The 14,356-nt window shown below is 43.5% G+C and overlaps 2 protein-coding genes across 2 annotated transcripts in view; both read right to left on the minus strand.

Moving 5' to 3' along the window:
• Nucleotides 1-766: 766 nt before the first annotated feature.
• On the minus strand, nt 767-7,080 carry LOC146551346 (galactose-specific lectin nattectin-like). Its single transcript, XM_085260603.1, has 6 exons — nt 6,956-7,080; nt 6,766-6,863; nt 2,100-2,185; nt 1,575-1,709; nt 1,173-1,284; nt 767-1,000 (listed from the first exon to the last, which is right to left on the minus strand). Exons 1-6 carry the CDS (start codon nt 6,973-6,975, stop codon nt 933-935), a joined length of 519 nt encoding a protein of 172 aa, XP_085116729.1. The 5' UTR covers nt 6,976-7,080; the 3' UTR covers nt 767-932.
• LOC146551345 (L-rhamnose-binding lectin SML-like) overlaps nt 767-14,356 on the minus strand; it is a 125,590-nt gene continuing 112,000 nt past the window's right edge. The window contains exon 14 of the mRNA XM_085260585.1: nt 767-940. Coding sequence (XP_085116711.1) covers nt 933-940 — 8 coding nt within the window. The 3' untranslated portion in view covers nt 767-932. The remainder of the gene's footprint in view (nt 941-14,356) is intronic.

Raw genomic sequence — 14,356 nt, forward strand, 5'->3', positions numbered from 1 at the left:
CATAACTCTGGTTTTACGTGGCCCATCGACACAATTCAAAAACTGGCGTATAGTTTGAAGACCGCAGTTTCGACCCAAGTTGAAATGGAGACTCTGAGTCGCTGCATCTTGTAGCTGTGTTGTCTTAAATTGGTCATGTGATTTTGATGCACCGGCGCGTCCGTCGACCCCAGAGGTTAATTAGCCATTGTCAGTTGTTTATTTGTTAAAATAACAGTTTTTACAGTAAAATATGTTAATGTACAATCCTTAATATATTTTATGTGTGGGTGTGGGGTGGGGTAGAGAGTACAGGGGACGGGGTGGGGAGGCACCAGAGGGGGTGTTCGCCCAGGGCACCAAACAGGCTAGGACCGCCACTGCATCCAAGTGACTTCTTCAGTCTCAGCTGACTGCAGGTTTCCCCATTCTTATAAACATACATTTGCATAATGAGTGAAACCAGCCCACTGAATAAACAATGGGCTGGGAGGTGTTGAGGTTTAAATTTATTATCTTAAATGTTTATATGCTGATTATATTGCTTCATATGAGAAAGGCCTAACTCTGAGTACACTCTGTGCCAAAAAAGTGCTGACAGGAAACTGCATGCTTTTGCAGAAGCGTGCTTTTACAGCTAGGAAGTGAAACCAGCTAGACTGTTTGAATTTTCTAAATTATATTCTATATTGTGTCACTTACACAAACCTGTGTGTGTGGCTTTACTAAATTATTTTCAGTATATTACACAAAGTGAGAATGAAATTAGGAAAACAGGTGAGACTGATTGCTGCTCAGGATATCTATTTATTCATGTTTATTGTGATAGGAAATCATATTGATCAATACCCTCCAGCAGTGATGTCATCGAGGCTTGACATCCTGCTGGAAGTGACATCAGCAGTGAGGCTGTGACATCATCATGTCAGACGTGTCAGGACACGAAGGAGCAGTTATGGACCTCTGACACAAACAAACCCTCTCTGTGAGTTACATCTTTGGTCGTTGACATAATCTCGTCCTGTAAAGAATCAAAACAAAGAAATAAAATCAGAGGTCTGTGCTGTAAATGTTTTCTTCTTCTCTAATGTAAAAAGAACAAACACAGTTCTTATAAAGACCTAAGATCACATGACTTCAGTCAATATAAAAACCAAACACATTTCATCAACAGGCCCACTTTCAGTTTGTACCATTAACGTTTATCTCCATACAATCTTGATCTCCTCCAGAGTTGTCAGGTTCTCCATTACCCCAGTTTTTGAAGTCAAACTGGGAACCATCACTCCACTTCCACACAGTTTCCTGGAAGAATAAAGTTCAGTTTGTTCTGATGTACTTTGATGCATCTATGCTGAGAGTGCAGACATGAGACCTCTTACACCACTCGAACACAACGAAGGTTCATTTTGTTTGTGCAGGTAAAAAATGAAAAGAAAAGTCAAGTCAACAGCAACATCTGTCTCCAGGAACAAAGTCCTGATTAATCAGTCTGTCACATGTTGACCTTTGAATCAACTTGATGAATATGAAGAGAAACATATGAAATATCAGAAACAGCTGCAGCTCATCCTCTTTATCTGTGAAACACTTACAGTCTCTCTGTCGTTGCCTCCAACCCAAGCTCGTGTATACGACCCTGCTGCTGTGTAAATGAGCTCTCTGATGAAGGTGTACTCATCTGTGCTGTGGAATGAGGCCAGATTTCCACCGAGTGTCTGACAGGAACTCTGAGGAGGAAGATGAGGTGCACAGAAGATGAAAAGTGTGAGAATGCATTTAAAATCAAAGATAAAGTGAGTTTGATGAAGGCAGCAAAGAGAGAGCTGATGAATAGAAGAGACACGAGGAGGGAATGTTTGCTCTGAATTCTGAACATCACTGCATGAACATTACTGCACTGCATGTATCAGCATGAAGCTGTTAGTGCAGGGCTGTGACGCCGCAGCAATAATCAGCTAAGAACAGAAGTCCTGTGTATTTACTCATGCACTTCCAACTGTGTGTGAATATGAATATAAAGCAAGTCTTCTTTCACTGAATGATTCTCACAGCAGGAAGCTTTTTATATGTCCCACATATAACATGTACACATACAGCTGCTGTTATTTCTGATGTACCTTAGCATCAGTCCAGGTCTTCTGACTGCTATCAAAGATGAAACAGCGACCTCCAAACCAAGTCCAACCAGCAGGGCAGGAAGGAGCTGCAAAATAATTGTAAAGGTAGAAGGTCGATAATCAGATTAATAATTCCTCAAAAGACAAAGAAAATACCTAGCCGTGTTCCACTACTGAGTCTATTTGAATTTAAGCTGATGAGGTTCATTTGACATTATTCCTTCTGCGATACCTGGTTACAGACTCAGCACTCTATGCCTTCATAGCCACCTTGGATGACTTCCACTACATCACTTTGAATGCTATACTTCCAACTTTCACACAGTATGTCGTCTGTTTTACCAGCTGAGAGAGAACTTGTTATGAGGCAACAGGCAGATACGTTGTGAGCCCCACAGGACACTGAGTGTATCAGTGATTACATAACCATCTGCTCAGACTCCATTATCTCAGCTCGGACTATACATTGTTATTCGGATAACAAGCCGTGGGTGAAAGAACATCACAGCTCTCCTCAACGATAAAAAGAGGGCCACAGAGAGGAGGTGGAAAGGGTTTCGTTTTTATTGAAGGGCACGATCAGAGAGGCTATGGACAGTTGCAGGAGAAAGCTGGAGTGGGAACTCCAGCAGAACAACATGAGAAAGCTCTGGAGTGGCATGAAGATATGTCTTTGTAGGTTCTCAGTCACCCAGGTCACGGTAGTCTAAGGAGCTTGAAAAGTCCTGAAAAGCGTCACTGGACTCACGCCATTCAAAAGCAGAGCTGAGGGCCAACAGGTTGAATTTGTTCTTCTACAGATTTGACACTGCAGCTAACGCTCACCCCCCGACTGACTTAACTGTAGTCAGCCTACAGTCCAAAGCCACACCACTCTCTCTCCCTCTTTCTCCTCATTGCACCTGAGCATACTGTGAAAGTCCTGACACTCCTGCTCCACCTGTAACTTTTACCTAGGACCAGGTTCAGAGACAAATGAACGACTCCACTAAAAAAGCCTGAAAGACCAGACAGGGCGAGTCCCGGTGTCCTCGAGGCCTGTGCACCAGTGCTGTGGAAGACGTCATCCCTCTTTCCTGTACCAAACACGCTCAGTCGTGTCTACGCCCACCTGGACCAACCGGTGAGCACTGGGAGGGTCGTGTTTTTTGACTATCCAGTGCATTCAACACCATCAGGCCGACCCTCCTGGGTGATAAACTGATAGTGATGCAGGTAGATGCCTCTGCGGTGTCCTGGATTGTTGATTACCTGACAGGAAGACCACAATATGTGCGTCTTCAACACTTTGTGTCTGACAATGTGATCAGGAACACAGAGGCAACACAAGGGACCATGCTCTCCCCTCTTCACTTTCTACGCCACAGACTTCAGCCACTGCACAGAGACCTCCATCTTCAGAAGGTTGCTGATGACTCTGCAGCGGTTGGATGCATCAGTGAGAGTGATGAGATGGAGTACCAGGCTGTGGTCGACTCCTCTGTCACATGGTGCGAGCAGAATCATCTGCAGCTCAGTGTGACAAAAGCCCTGATTGTGGACTTTAGGAGGACCAGGAAAGCTGCGACCTGTGTTTCAAACCAGGGGGTCAACGTGGACACGGTGAAGGACTATAAATACCTCAGAGTACACATTAAATAAACTAGACTGGGTACTCTACAGTAAGGCCAGAGATATCTGTATTTTCTGCGTCTTTTAGCGTGTTTTGGACAGTGCTCAGGATTTTCTATCAGTCTGTTGTGGCCAGTCCTGTCCTCTATGCTCTTGCATGCTGGGACAACAGGTTGAGGTTCACAGATGCTAACAGACTAAATAAACTGATCTGCAAGGCCAGTAATGTTGTGGGGATGGAGCCGGACTCCCTTAAGGTGGTGTCTGAGACGTGGATGTTGTCCAAGAGAAGGACGATGTTGGACGACACCTCCCACCCACTCCACGACATGCTGGCCAGTTAAAGAGCCAGCACGGAAGCCCACACGCAGAATAGGTGAGAACAATACCAGGAACTCAGGGAAACCGACTGGATGATGAGGATGATTAGAAACCGGTAAGAACACAGCTGAACTAACTAATGAGAAACTGGGAAGTAGAAATGAACAAAGTACACACAGACAAAAGGCTAACACAATAAAACAGGAAACCAACATGAAAACTAAACACTGACAGAAGACCAAACTGAAAACGCTGGGTCAGCGGCCCAGGAACCCTGACAGTGGCGCTGTAACATAGTAACTGGATGGCTCTGTTTTTTAATCAGCTTATAACAACACATTATAAATAAACTGTGACAACATTCCTCATAACACACCTGGTTATGAGGAATCCATAATCCAGTTATTTGAGCAGAACTTATTGAGATACGCCTGCACCAATCCATCGATGTGCGTCATTAAATGTAGAACATCCTGATGGTGTTACTTTACAGGGCGCACACAGCTGAAAACGTTAAACTGTGACTGTCACCAGTTAACATGGGCGTGTTTCTTAAATCAGCAGCAGGTGTTCAACAGCTGACGGAGTGAACATGTCACGTCCCCGTGTCTACCCAGCCGGCCCCGCAAGGCTACATGTGTATTGTTTCTCTCTCACTCTCTCCTCACCGCTCTGCCTGGGCGGAGCTCACTGTGGGCTCCCGCCCTTGGCCCACACACCTGTTCGCAATTAAGCTGCCATTATCTTCCCACCATTTAAGGCCGGGACGCTGTGCTTCTGGTCGCTGGACGGTTGTGCGAGACACGTTAGTGATTCTCTCAGCTCCGTGAATTTGTGCTTGTTTTTCAGACTGTGAGTAATTTTCCTCTCCTGTGTGACAGTTGTGTGACTTCCCCACTATATGGACGTGTGAGTTTCCCCTTGGACCCACGGATCCCCAGATTGTCCCCTTTCACCAGGCACGTGCAGAGGGGGGGGGCGGGAGGGGCTTGAGCACCCCCCCTTTCCTGATGGGTGCCCAAAGTGCCCTTTTGTTTGTAATGTTTGTGTGCGTGCGGAGTCCTGTCTGTGCCCCTCAACAATAATGTTTAACTATTAATCCCATTTTTACTAAATAAAAGGATCTGGCTTGCATCAGACCTGGGCGGTCCAGAGCTGTAGGAGAAACACAAATTAACTCAGAGAGGCAGACTGATGCAGCAAAGCCATGAAGTATGGTGAACAGCGTACACTGTACTCTATAGCACCCAGGAGTATTAGCTTATTATGTACACGTTGGTCAGTTGTCTTGTGGCAACTGACGAATTGAAACAAATGAGCGTGCTGTGCGTAACAATGCGACAAACATTACCTGTCCTCTTATTAACTGCACAAGTAGTGCTGGTCATAGCTACTGGCTGACTGGGTAAGGCTGTCATGGGTCTGTAGCGCTGTCACCGTTTTAGGGAACATACTTAGTTTTAAACACGGGCGTTTTTAGCTCATATATAGCCCAAAGGAATCAAAGCACCCCAAAGATGTCTTACTTTTTTTGACAATATTTGCTGTTTGTGTGACACACTACTAAAAATAGAAAAACCATACAGTACTTGGTTGAGACGTAATATTCTAAAGACAAACGTATAGATCCCCCCCCCCCAAAAGAAATGGTTTGTTCCAGCTCGCCTCTCCCCTGCTCTGCTCTAGCGCCCTTTCTGCCAGAGAGATGGTGGCTGAGACGCAGCAGAGCGGAGGTGTGAGCGCCTGGCTTAACCTTCAGTTACTCTTTATATAGTTAGATAGGAGTCAGACCATGTTTCAGTAAAGCATTACACCAGGTAACCTGCAGTGTTGAAAACCTGTTTTCCGACGATGTTTGCTACCCTACAATCAGAGCTGGACTGGCCATCCGGTATGCCCGATGGGGATTTTTCGTTTTTATGGGCCGATGGGGTTTTTTTCTTTTTTTTTGTTGTTGTTGTAACAGTATAAACAATGAAAGCTGGTGGATTGGCAGATTTGTAAAAATAACTCAGTTGTTTGGTGGTGGCTGTGGCAGAGCTTCCAGCAGGTGGATGAGGGAAGGGGAGGCAGGAGGAGAGACCCGAGGAGGCCGCCGGTCCGAGTGTCAGGTGAACTGAACTTCAGGTAAGAAGTTATGACCTGCAGTCTATCTGGGTCAGATATAAACCAAGTTTAGGTGGAGTTTATTTTAGCTGTGCTGACTTTTTACAGTCAGTTACAATAACTCGTACTAGCTAGCATGACGGGGTTTCTATACAGCTGGGTGGGTGCTATGATGTTACTGATAGTGAACTTTATTTTGTTCATAAGGTTAGTTAGTAGAGTTGCCAATCGTCTCGCATTCAGAGGAAATATTACGAAAGTACGAAGTACGAATAAAAGTACCTTTTGTTCGTTCAAATGACTTTGTAAACACTTTTTGAATTCTGTTTTTAAATGTCAGCTGATTTTAATTTTAAATGTCACTTTGACTGGTTTTATTTTTATTTTATCATTATTTTATAATATTTGTATTTATTTGATGATAAAATCACGAGGTGTTCACTCAGGATCTAAAACAAACTGACGAAATCTTCGTGACTGATGATTTTTCTGTTGATTCTTTTCAGCACAGAAAGGCTCATCTTTTAAAAATGATGAAGAATTTTCATTTTCATTCACTTCAAAAACAAGTCTGAATGTACCGACCCTAAAAGATTTTCTTTAGAAGTTTATTATTTGAGTTACTTACCCTTACAAGTGTAAAACACCTCCAGGTACTTATAAGTGCCACCACACGGGTCTTCTGAGCTCTTTGCTTCAACAGTACAGCTGTTTTTCCCATTACAGCTGTGAACGCAGGTCAAAGGTGAATCAGCAAAAATTCACTGCATCATCTGAGAGAAGATGGAGAGCTGAAGAATCAGAGTCAGCATCTGTACCTGGTAGTTACATAGTTCATGCTTCCTGACCAGAAGCAGTTAACATTTTGGATCTGATAGTCAGGACGTCCATGAGAGCACGTGGTCTTGTCACGGCGACCATAATTCGCCCAGGAGACGACTATAACCTGTCCTTCATCTGAGGAAGAGTTCATAGAGTCAAACTGTAACCATGGTGATATTTTTACTGCAGGAAACGTACAAAGACATAGAAGCTGTGTTCTCACCACACTGAAGGTTTGCCTGAGATGCTTCACATGTTACATTGCGGCCTGAAACAGACACAGATCCCATAGAAACTGTAATCATTCATGTACAGATTGGGTTCATCAGTCATTTCTAATCACAGGTTTAACAGAGTCGTTAGGTGGGAAGCACCACAAAGCAATGGTTCTGTCCTGACATTTGTATGGAATCATTCTGGAGACGATGTCTTATCCGTGTTATTGGTTTTGAACATACCACAGCAAAATTAAATAAAGCTCGACCCACGACTGTTGACGCTTGGAAAATCTTCTCATCCAGAGTTATCTCCTGGAAGAGGCAATAATTGGTTTTAACTTTGTGTTTTTGTGTCTTTTCTTTGCTGTCCCTATGCCTTGTTTGCTAATGTTTGCTTTGCTACTGCAGTTTACAGTTGTGCTGTATATGTCTGTACCCCCCCCCCCCCAAACCCCGTTTTAAATCAATAAAATGTTGATCACAAAAAAGAGGACAGCCGCATGTAGCTATGATGATGTTTGCTAGTTCACCTTACATGCATTAATGTAATAACGTGGTTAGCCTACTCAACGTAAATTACACACGAACAACATGAAGCTACTCACGCAGAGAAGAACGGCTGCTGCTGCATCATCATCATCATCATTTCTGCTACACTGGCAGGGCTAGGGGCCAGGACTCTCCTCTTCGGGTTCTTGGGGGATGTTGCTAACTCCAGGTCCGATAACAGGCACCACACCTGCAGTAGATGTGCTCGGTGTGAGGTCTGGCAGCAAGCTATCAAATACGGCGCATTTCTCGGCTTTTAAAAAAAACGCTATGCGTCGCCAGGTGTTTCATTAGATTCAAGGTGTTACCTCCTTTGACAGTATCACAGTATCAGCTTAAAGCACTTGTTGCTGCTGAGTTTGCATCTTTTGTTGTGAAGTACAGCAGGACTTTGACCGCTTCGCCTTGGGCATTTTTAATCTGTAGCTCTGCTCTAAAAGAACGTTCGTACCTGGGCCCGCCTACTACGCTCGCAAAGGTAAAATGATTGGCTAGAATCTAAAGTGTCTGACATCTCAGGGGGGAAAAAAGCACCGAAATGTGCGCTGCTTTTCGGTCTGGTTACTACCGTTTATGTCAGAACCGATACCGGGACCCATCCCAACTCAAGTTTGTTCTTATTTTCTTAAAAATCAGTGATGAATAGTGAAATGTTCTAGCTTTACTGAGAGCCTTTTTTAATAGAGTCACTTGGAGTGATTATTTTTCCAGCTAAATGATGATCTTCTAAATTAGTAAGATGCCATTTCTGGACTTCCTGACCAACCATCCCTTTAACGTTAACTAGTAATGACTTCATGAACTTCTTCACAAATAAAATTTTTATCATTAGAGAAAAAATGACCAGTAATCATCCCACAGATGTAATATTATCTACAGCTACTCTTAGTACCATTGATGTTAAGTTAGACTCTTTTTCTCTAATTGATCTTTCTGAGTTAACTTCAATAATTACTTCCTCCAAACCATCAACGTGTCTTTTAGACCCCATTCCTACAAAACTGCTCAAAGAAGTCCTGCCATTAATTAATTCTTCGATCTTAAATATGATCAACCTATCTCTAATGATCAGCTATGTACCACAGGCCTTCAAGCTGGCTGTAGTTACACCTTTACTCAAAAAGCATCTCTAGACCCAGCAGTCTTAGCTAATTATAGGCCAATCTTCAACCTTCCTTTATATCAAACATCCTTGAAAGAGTAGTTGTCAAACAGCTAACAGATCATCTGCAGAGGTTTATTTGAAGAGTTTCAGTCAGGTTTCAGAGCTCATCACAGCACAGAAACAGCTTTAGTGAAGGTTACAAATGATCTTCTTATGGCCTCTGACAGTGGACTCATCTCTGTGCTTGTCCTGCTAGACCTCAGTGCAGCGTTCGATGCTGTCGACCATAATATCCTATTAGAGCGATTAGAACATGCTGTAGGTATTACAGGTACTGTGCTGCAGTGGTTTGTATCATATCTATCTAATAGACTCCAGTTTGTGCATGTAAATGGAGAGTCCTCTTCACACACTGAGGTTAATTATGGAGTTCCACAGGGTTCAGTGCTAGGACCAATTCTGTTTACATTATACATGCTTCCCTTAGGAAGCATCATTAGAAGACATAGCATACATTTACACTGCTATGCAGATGACACCCAGCTCTATCTGTCCATGATGCCAGATAACACACACCAATGAGTTAAACTGCAGGAATGTCCTAAAGACATAAAGACCTGGATGGCCGCTAACTTTCTGCTTCTTAGTTCAGATCAAACTGAGGTTATTGTACTCGGCCCTGAAAATCTTAGAAATATGGTATCTAACCAGATTCTTACTCTGGATGGCATTACCTTGGCCTCCAGTAACGCTGTGAGGAACCTTGGAGTCATTTTTGACCAGGACATGTCCTTCAACGCACATATTAAACAAATATGTAAGACTGCTTTCTTCCATTTGCGCAACATCTCTAAAGTTAGAAATATCCTGTCTCAGAGTGACGCTGAAAAACTAGTTCATGCATTTATTACTTCCAGGCTGGACGACTGTAATTCATTATTATCAGGAAGTCCTAAAAACTCCCTGAAAAGCCTTCAGTTAGTCCAAAATGCTGCAGCAAGAGTCCTGACAGGGACTAGAAAGAGAGAGCAGATTTCTCCTGTTTTGGCTTCCCTTCATTGGCTTCCTGTTAAATCCAGAATTGAATTCAAAATCCTGCTCCTCACATACAAGCTCTTAAATAATCAGGCCCCATCTTATCTCAATGACCTTGTAGTACCATATCACCCTATTAGAGCACTTTGCTCTCGCTCTGCAGGCCTACTTGTTGTTCCTAGAGTATTTAAAAGTAGAATGGGAGGCAGAGCCTTCAGTTTTCAGGCCCCTCTTCTGTGGAACCAGCTTCCAGTTTGGATTCAGGAGACAGACACTATCTCTACTTTTAAGATTAGGCTTAAAACTTTCCTTTTTGCTAAAGCATATAGTTAGGGCTGGACCAGGTGACCCTGAATCCTCCCTTAGTTATGCTGCAATAGACGTAGGCTGCCGGGGATTCCCATGATGCACTGAGTTTTTCCTTTCCAGTCACCTTTCTCACTCACTATGTGTTAACAGACCTCTCTGCATTGAATCATATCTGTTATTAACCTCTGTCTCTCTTCCACAGCATGTCTTTATCCTGTCTTCCTTCTCTCACCCCAACCGGTCGCAGCAGATGGCCCCGCCCCTCCCTGAGCCTGGTTCTGCCGGAGGTTTCTTCCTGTTAAAAGGGAGTTTTTCCTTCCCACTGTCGCCAAAGTGCTGCTCATAGGGGGTCATATGATTGTTGGGTTTTTTTCTCTGTATCTATGAATCACCTTGAGGCGACTTATGTTGTGATTTGGCGCTACATAAATAAAATTGAATTGAATTGAATTGAACCACCCCCAACATGTCCGGCTGGATAACCGCTGCTCATCTACAATCACGATGAACACTGGTGTACCACAAGGCTGTGTGATGAGCCCTTTCCTCTACTCCCTCTTCACCCACGACTGCAGACCTGCTGATGGTTCCAACATCTGCTGACCCACATCCACCCATCCACATTAAGGGGACGGCTGTGGAGCGTGTGAGCAGCTTCAAGTTCCTGGGAGTCCACATCTCCGAGGATCTCACCTGGACGACCAACTGCTCCCAGCATCACATGGACTCTTCACCCTCCTGCCCTCTGGGAGGCGCCACAGGAGCCTCCGGACTAAGACCACCAGGTACCGGAACAGCTTCTTCCCCACAGCTGTCAGACTCCTGAACTCTGCCTCCTGACATCTGACCCACGTTAAACTCATGGACTGGACATACACACACCCACAATGGACAACTGTACCCTCAAACACACAATAATAACATGGACTGAACCACCACTCACAACCACTAGCACTTTATATAGCCTCTGTAGAAACTATCCACATATCTCACTGATCTTAACTGCACTACTGTATAGCTCTGTGTAAATAATCATTCTGTACATACGATAATTTTTAATCCTACAACTGTTTATAACCTGCATAGTTCACATTTCTGTATAGCTGTATATCTCAGATTTCTGTATAGTTTTTTATTTCATATTTATATCCTGTTCATAGCCTGTACTCACTACAGCCTGTACATACTTATAGTTATAGGCAAGGCAAGGCAAGGCAAATTTATTTGTATAGCACAATTCAACAACAAGGTGATTCAAAGTGCTTTACAGAGACATTAGAAACAAAAACAAATAAAAAGCATGATTTAAAATTGATTAAAACAAGCAAACAAACTAACTAACTAAACACACACATTTCACACCTGTTCGCGCGATCTGAACCTTTATCGTAAGGGGAGCTACCAGTCCTTCTGTGGACGAGCTACTTTCTATTTTAAATTCCCTGAATTTAAAATACTCTCTAGACCCAGTTGGGGAGCTACCCAGAGCTCTAATCCCACATGAATCCCATATTCATAACATACTTCATACCGTGTACATTATAACATACCATAATAGACCCATTTCTGTAATATACTCACATATCTATATTATTGCTAATATATATTGTAATATATCTATATCACTAAAGCACTTCTGGATGGATGCAAACGGCATTTCATTGCCCTGTACCTGTGCATGTGCAATGACAATAAAGTTGAATTCTATTCTATTCTATTCTATTTCCTTTCACCATTAAAACCCATAATCCAGGATGTCAGGCTTGAACTGAAGACTCATCTTCTATTGTTGGAAACTCACATGTTAAACATGACAATCACATAACAGGGCAGGAGTGAAGCAAATCGAATACGAGGACTGTCTGAGACCACACAGAGGAGAGAACAGTATTGAGGGACAACACGAAATTAAGAAACAAAATGAAATTTCATGTGTGTTGCAACCGTATCCTGTGCTGCTCAGCCTGAAGCAGAGCAGCATGTTAGAATATCTGGATTCCAGTGAGGAGGACTCTGTTTACACTGTTTGGATTAAAGCTGTAATTTATTTTAAAAACATGTAAAACACAACAATGAGAACATTTTCCTTTGCAGACCAAACATAGAGTTAACAGCACTAAATGAAAGGTTACATAAACTTGGCTCTGCTCACTTTAACATGATGCAAATTACCTGAAGAACAAAGGAGCAGAGCCTTACAGGAAACCAGAATATTTCACCAGAAATGAAATCAGGGACACGCCGGCCATGATGTGCCCACATCCCCCTTCACCAAACACACCCACGGTTGGATCACGAGACCCTGAATCCTCCCTTAGATAAGCTGCAATATTAGGTGTTATTAATCTCTGTCTCTCTTCCACAGCATGTCTTTATCCTGTCTTCCTTCTCTCACCCCAACCGGTCGCAGCAGATGGCCCCGCCCCTCCCTGAGCCTGGCTCCTCCAGAGGTTTCTTCCTGTTAAAAGGGAGTTTTTCCTTCCCACTGTCGCCAATGTGCTTGCTCATAGGGGGTCATATGATTCTTGGGATTTTCTCTTTTTACCATAGGATCTACTTTACAATATAAATTGCCTTGAGACGACTGCTGTTGTGATTTGGCGCTGTATAAATAAAATGTATTCGAACTCAACTGAATTGAAAGCTGAAGGCTCTGCTTCCCATTGTATGGAGCAATCACATGTGAACCAGCAGTCTGAGAGCGAAGTGCTCTATTTGTCATACGGCACTGTAAGGTCATTAGGATAAGATGGGGCCTGATTATTCAGGACCCACAAAGTCACTTGGAGGGATTATTTTTCCTGGTTAAATGATGATCTTCTAAATGAGTGAGATGCCATTTCCTGTGCAGCTTTTTCCAAGACTCTTTTTAGTTGTCGTGCAATGTTTAAATCCTGTGATCTACATGCAAACCCATTGCCAGCTGACGGTAATAGACAGGGTGCGGCAGGAGTACAGCTGGGAACACATTTATATGGAAAATATTCTGATTTGCATTGAAAATCTTTGTTCTAACTCACAAAGGTGAAAGTGTTTCGGTCCATGGGTCGAAAGGTGACCTTCCTGAGTGCAAACATATGCAAACATCTGTTAAAGAGTGGACTCAGGCGCGGAGCTCAGAAATAAAGACAGTGCGTTTATTTACAGTGCAGCAAGGTGACAACAGTTCAAATGTGCAACAATGGTGATAGTGCGTCCTTCCTTCCGTGTAAGCCCGTGCGTGGTAGTGAGTGCTTCCTTTGTGTCCGTGAATCCTCCGTCAATCCCTGGGTGAACACACACACGACAGCAGAATGAGTACGTAGCTCAGACACGCCAGCGGCTCGAAAACACTACCAGGCTTAGTGCAATACTCCAGCGCTGTCTGTCGCTCAGCCACACCATCAAGTAGCCCTGCCGAAGGTGGTAGTAGATTGGCAACAGCCGGTGGATTGATTGCAGGTGCGGCAGCTCCGGGCGACAGCACTTCCGGGTCGGAGGTAGCCTGTTGCTAGGTTACCTCCTAACACATAAGAGCGGAGAGACACATACACACGCACACAAATATACACACTGGCAGGTCCACCGGTCAGGGCGCCGTCAGAGCCTGACAACATCAGTAACCAAAGCTGGGTTCCAAGAAAAATTTGAAGTGTTTAGAAAAAGTTATCAGTCATCAGCTGTGACTGATTTGAATAGTTTTAATCAAACCTGTGATCTGATACAGGAAGTGCAGAATTATTAGGCAAATGAGTATTTTGTCCACATCATCCTCTTCATGCATGTTGTCTTACTCCAAGCTGTATAGGCTCGAAAGCCTACTACCAATTAAGCATATTAGGTGATGTGCATCTCTGTAATGAGAAGGGGTGTGGTCTAATGACATCAACACCCTATATCAGGTGTGCATAATTATTAGGCAACGTCCTTTCCTTTGGCAAAATGGGTCAAAAGAAGGACTTGACAGGCTCAGAAAAGTCAAAAATAGTGAGATATCTTGCAGAGGGATGCAGCAGTCTCAAAATTGCAAAGCTTCTGAAGCGTGATCATCGAACAATCAAGCGTTTCATTCAAAATAGTCAACAGGGTCACAAGAAGCGTGTGGAAAAACCAAGGCGCAAAATAACTGCCCATGAACTGAGAAAAGTCAAGCGTGCAGCTGCCAAGATGCCACTTGCCACCAGTTTGGCCATATTTCAGAG

The sequence above is a fragment of the Mchenga conophoros genome, linkage group LG20 (genome assembly GCF_057382185.1).
Source record: "Mchenga conophoros isolate Kocher_MC1m ecotype Shallow Benthic linkage group LG20, M_conophoros_male_GT1.1, whole genome shotgun sequence".
Classification (NCBI taxonomy): Eukaryota; Metazoa; Chordata; class Actinopteri; order Cichliformes; family Cichlidae; genus Mchenga; species Mchenga conophoros.